Consider the following 6000-nt stretch of genomic DNA (forward strand, 5'->3'; position numbering starts at 1 on the left):
GATTCTTTACTTAACTAAAAGACAAATGTTTTTCCATCGAAACATACTTAAAATGCCAAAACCTTCCAGGGTTTATGGCTGAGATAGGCTGTAGCCATCCCCCAACCCTGAAACTCTAAAGCAGTTTTTTCAACAGAACATTGTTTTCCTCTCTTATGATTAACCAAACAAGCAACATCACTGAGCTTCACGTTCCCGTTAACACAGACAGACATCAGACCACTGTGGAAAAGCAAATTAGTCAGCTGGAACATCCTTAAGTTGAAGCTTAGAGAAGAAACAGACCCCAAATTTTAAAAGCAGTTTAAAAAAATGGATAAGTACAGGGAGTGCAGAATTATTAGGCAAATGAGTATTTTGTCCACATCACCCTCTCCATGTATGTTGTCCTACTCCAAGCTGTATAGGCTCGAAAGCCTACTACCAATTAAGCATATTAGGTGATGTGCATCTCTGTAATGAGAAGGGGTGTGGTCTAATGACATCAACACCCTATATCAGGTGTGCATAATTATTAGGCAACGTCCTTTCCTTTGGCAAAATGGGTCAAAAGAAGGACTTGACAGGCTCAGAAAAGTCAAAAATAGTGAGATATATTGCAGAGGGATGCAGCAGTCTCAAAATTGCAAAGCTTCTGAAGCGTGATCATCGAACAATCAAGCGTTTCATTCAAAACAGTCAACAGGGTCGCAAGAAGCGTGTGGAAAAACCAAGACGCAAAATAACTGCCCATGAACTGAGAAAAGTCAAGCGTGCAGCCGCCAAGATGCCGCTTGCCACCAGTTTGGCCATATTTCAGAGCTGCAACATCACTGGAGTGCCCAAAAGCACAAGGTGTGCAATACTCAGAGACATGGCCAAGGTAAGAAAGGCTGAAAGACGACCACCACTGAACAAGACACACAAGCTGAAACGTCAAGACTGGGCCAAGAAATATCTCAAGACTGGTTTTTCTAAGGTTTTATGGACTGATGAAATGAGAGTGAGTCTTGATGGGCCAGATGGATGGGCCCGTGGCTGGATTGGTAAAGGGCAGAGAGCTCCAGTCCCACTCAGACGCCAGCAAGGTGGAGGTGGAGTACTGGTTTGGGCTGGTATCACCAAAGATGAGCTTGTGGGGCCTTTTCGGGTTGAGGATGGAGTCACGCTCAACTCCCAGTCCTACTGCCAGTTTCTGGAAGACACCTTCTTCAAGCAGTGGTACAGGAAGAAGTCTGCATCCTTCAAGAAAAACATGATTTTCATGCAGGACAATGCTCCATCACACGCGTCCAAGTACTCCACAGCGTGGCTGCAAGAAAGGGTATAAAAGAAGAAAAACTAATGACATGGCCTCCTTGTTCACCTGATCTGAACCCCATTGAGAACCTGTGGTCCATCATCAAATGTGAGATTTACAAGGAGGGAAAACAGTACACCTCTCTGAACAGTGTCTGGGAGGCTGTGGTTGCTGCTGCACGCAATGTTGATGGTGAACAGATCAAAACACTGACAGAATCCATGGATGGCAGGCTTTTGAGTGTCCTTGCAAAGAAAGGTGGCTATATTGGGCGCTGATTTGTTTTTGTTTTGTTTTTGAATGTCAGAAATGTATATTTGTGAATGTGGAGATGTTATATTGGTTTCACTGGTAAAAATAAATCATTGAAATGGGTATATATTTGTTTTTTGTTAAGTTGCCTAATAATTATGCACAGTAATAGTCACCTGCACACACAGATATCCCCCTAAAATAGCTAAAACTAAAAACAAACTAAAAACTACTTCCAAAAACATTCAGCTTTGATATTAATGAGTTTTTTGGGTTCGTTGAGAACATGGTTGTTGTTCAATAATAACATTATTCCTCAAAAATAAAACTTGCCTAATAATTCTGCACTCCCTGTACATGACTGTATGATTGTGAAAAGGGCCAGAGTCAGCCAGAGTTCATGAGCTCTGTCTGTAATACATTAATACATGAGAGTCCCTTGGGTTGGGTTCGGTGTACTTTAGCAGTAATTTAAGAATGAATGAATACAAATGAACGAGAAAAAGAAGCTCGTCTACCTCTCTTTCTAGATATCCAGCCAACCACTTCGGGACACTGACAGGTATGCAGTCAATGATCAGTGCTGCGTTTGCCCTGCTTCAACAACCACTGTTCATATTGATGGTGGGACCCCTCAGTGGAAATCCTTACTGGGTAGGACACGTGCACACCGAGAGGAGTTTTTCAACAACGGGTTTTAGAAGAGCTTTGGTTTGAAACATGTACCGACGCTGTCTCCTTACCACAGATCAATCTGGGCCTTCTCATCTTCTCCCTTGCTGGCTTCCTGTTGCCAGGCTACCTGTTCTATCACCGGAGAAACCTGATCAGGGCAAAGGCAGAACACGATAGGACAGCTGCCGGCCAATCGAAGACTGAAAATGTTGCTCTAACCCAGTCATTCGGTGGAACTGCTAAGACCCTAGCCAATGGGGATGCAGCTAATGAACTCATGCCAAATGGTGTTTAAGATGAAATGAATAACTTAGTAAGTAGTTTGCTCATTTTTGAGGATATAAATCAAACTTGATTATGAAAAGGACAACACACACAAACCAAAGAAAACATATATTTCAAAAAATAACATCCTGCATTACTCCGTGAGTGAGAATAAGAGTTGGCTGTGACGAACGGCTTGTTCAGAAGAGCTTCAATCCCCATATGACCCTGGAAATATGTGGGAAACATCCTGTATCCTTTCATCCTGTTCACCACATGCAGCAGTTTTATGAGAACATTTCCAGCTGTAGTTTAAACTGTGACGGTGGTCTGTGGGCTTGTGCTTACAAAGCAATGCAAGTGTAGAAATTCAAGCAAGCGTGCAGATATGAAATGCTTATTACACAAGTTATGAGCTTGTTTGGTTTGTTTAAATATTCTAGTTATTTAAAGTGGGTTTAAAGTCACTTGTTTCCTGGTAACTGAGGACAATTATGGACAATATTGTTACGATCTTGAGAAAATAATTTATGTTAATGGTAATATGGAAAAAGAACTGTTGATAGTTCACAAACGTTATTTTCAGAATTATAAACTTCTGCTGCTGCCACTGTGTAACGTGGTTTGACACAGTAAACTGTTACAGAGCTCTTGACCAATCACATTAGGGCGCCTGTTCCTCTGAGGTCCCGCCCTCCAACCTTGTGGTCGGGTTGATTTGAGTGAGCAGAATTTAGTTTCAACAACAGTTCCTTGCGTGAGCTTGAATTCACTGCAGCACTCGCATGCATGATGGCGTCTTTGTGTGTGTGGCTGCTGACTCTCTGCACACAGACTGCTGAACTTACGCACAAGAAATGTCATTGCATCATTGCAGTGAGCACCTGTGCCCATGAAAGATGACCTTGTAAACACAGGTGGGTGGTGCTTTCATGCTCACAGCCAAACGTGTGTGCTTGTGATGACCATATTAGGGACCTGCCCTCTCTGTGACATCATACAGGTTGGAGAGTAGAAAAAACTGTAGAAGAAAAGTGTTTAGAGCATCCTGCAGTCGAAGCTTTTGGCTTACAGAGATTACTTGTGCATTTGCTGAGCTCATTATTTGAAACATTAGCCAGGTTTAGCATGAGCATGCACATTTCATTGTCCCCTTAGGCTAGGAGGTTTGGAGGAAGTCAGTACCACTGCAAAGAACAGGGTCTAGTTAAATTCCAGAGAAATTAATTTTGAAGACATAAATGTCTGTGCTCTGGGCTTTAGTTATATTTAAAATACAGACATTTGAGGTTATGGCTTGAAGCACTGAAGGCTAGTCATGGCCGAAGTACTTCTGTGCTAACATTACATGCTGGAAACAATTATGACATGTGACAAAATGTCACATGTCAGATGACTAATCTGTTGAATCTTTGCGATTGTTTGACTGTAACATCTGAGTTACACAAAGCCAACCCTTGCCCTGTGCCTAAGAGCAGGCCAGAGCTGACCTGGTGAGTGCTCAGCCCTTAGGGACTTGGCAGTTCCTTTGTTCCATCAGCTTGGAGAACTTCCTTCAGTTCTTCTGTGGATTTGTTAGTGTCTTATTTTTATGAAGTGAGAGTAACAGAATTCATGAAAATAACTTTCACGCTGTTAGAAGATCATCTTCAGCATAATTAAGTCATTTTTTATAGACGAGTTTTTGCTCGAAGTGGAGAAATCGTTCTCTTAGCTGATGTTTCCTAAATGAATCGAGGATTGACCAGTCGGCACTTCCTTATGTTGAAGTAGCTACTGCTGGCTCTAACATGAAAGCAGCAGGATTAAATAATGTGTATGAATCACTGACAATCATCCCACACTGGGTATAAAAGCAATAGCTTGTCTCTGACTGCCAGATGGCAGCTTGTAACTAGGATGGCTTCATCTTACCTTTTAAACGTGAGTGAAGTTTATGTTCTTTACTTTGAGCACACACAGGTGTGGAAACGTGTGAAACATAAATATTTTGTTTCAGTATGGTCACTTCATCAAATCCTAGGACCAAGGACCAAGTGTAACTGTAGTGTCGGTTTGGTTAACCGATGCAGGTACGGGGATTTGCTTTCCTCTTGTTTCCTCATCGTTATTCATATTTCCTAATCCTTAAATGCGGACAGGTTGCGAACACATTGCCATTAGTGAATGAGTCTTTGTCAATGAGCACAACTCAAAGGACACGACTGGCTGCCAGTTTGTTGTGTATTTCTGTAGAACATGAAGGCTGTTGAGTGCATATGTAATAACTGAATGTGAACTTCTACCCATGTAAACAGCTGCAGATGTGTGATCTTCAACTATTTACCACAGTTAACTCTTCTATTATCAGAAACTGTTGTTGTAATACTCAGCATGTTACAAAAACTTATCCTGAGAATAATTTTCAACCCAGTTGGTATTATGATTTCCTGCTGCAAAGACAAAGGTTGTGGGGAGAAATAAACTGTTAGCTGTTGTCCCCTGTTACATTGCATACATGTGATTTATTGCTGACATTTTAAAAGACACAAACACACTAGTATTTAAAACCTTGGGAATTAGGACTGTACTGTGCTTTTCCGGTCAGACTGGCTTTCTCATTGGTGGTGGTTTGTTTTTGCTGTACTTTATCCCAGTTTGAGGGTATTTATAACAGATTACTCTGTTCAGGCCAGTGTTTCTTAGGAGAAAAATCCCCACTACCAGCAGAACACCCAGCCAGTTGTAGAGCAGGTTCGATCCTTGGCTTCCCCAGTCTGCATGCCCAAGTATTCTTGGTGCTCTCCGATGCATCCATCGCAGTGTGTATGAATGTTGGTTAGATTGCACTTATGTATAGAAGGAAGTGCTTGTATGAGTGGGTGTGATTGGGTGAATGAGGCATGTTGTATAGAGCGCTTTGAGTACTCCGGGAGAGTAGAAAAGCGCTCTATAATGATCAGTCCATTTACCATTACCAAATAAACAGGAATCAAAAGAAACAATACTCAACATGTGCATCTGGCATAACTGAGGAGATGTGCAGGACTAAAGATGTGGAGGTTAAGTTCAGTGCATTTATTTACAGTGAATGTTAAAAATGTTAATAAATGCCGTAATGCAAAGTGAATGGGCAGTAGTCAGAGGATTCCTCGGCACCAGCTCAGGAAAAGAGTCTCTTCCCACAGGAAAATCTTTTCTCACTCTCAGTAACTGACATCAGGAGGACATCCAGGAATCCTGAGCAGACGAGAACAAAGAGGTGCATCAAGTAAGATGAGCCATCAAAACTGATTGTTTCCTGCTTGACGATTCAGTGTCAAATGAAGGTCTTAAACAGCAGCCAGGCCTATCACAGGATTGTCAACAGGTAAGTTAATTAACACAGGCATGCTGGACTGAAGGGGGGGAAACAGGAGGACCAGACCCCACAACAGAAGGTGTGAATAATGCAAACATACACTCCCACAGACAGAGGAGAGGAGCGACAGATAGAAAGAGTGAGCCAGCACAGGAGGACTGAAGGACCATGACACCAATCCACAACTGCT

At 42.1% G+C, this 6000-nt stretch overlaps 1 protein-coding gene across 1 annotated transcript in view; it reads left to right on the forward strand.

The window, feature by feature from the left end:
• The window catches only part of slc43a1b (solute carrier family 43 member 1b), a 35171-nt gene extending 30217 nt beyond the window's left edge, over positions 1-4954 (forward strand). The window contains exons 14-15 of the mRNA XM_085275801.1: positions 2062-2185; positions 2280-4954. Coding sequence (XP_085131927.1) covers positions 2062-2185; positions 2280-2501 — 346 coding nt within the window. The 3' untranslated portion in view covers positions 2502-4954. The remainder of the gene's footprint in view (positions 1-2061; positions 2186-2279) is intronic.
• The last annotated feature ends 1046 nt before the right edge of the window (positions 4955-6000 follow it).

The sequence above is a fragment of the Mchenga conophoros genome, linkage group LG6, assembly GCF_057382185.1.
Source record: "Mchenga conophoros isolate Kocher_MC1m ecotype Shallow Benthic linkage group LG6, M_conophoros_male_GT1.1, whole genome shotgun sequence".
In the NCBI taxonomy this organism is placed as follows: Eukaryota; Metazoa; Chordata; class Actinopteri; order Cichliformes; family Cichlidae; genus Mchenga; species Mchenga conophoros.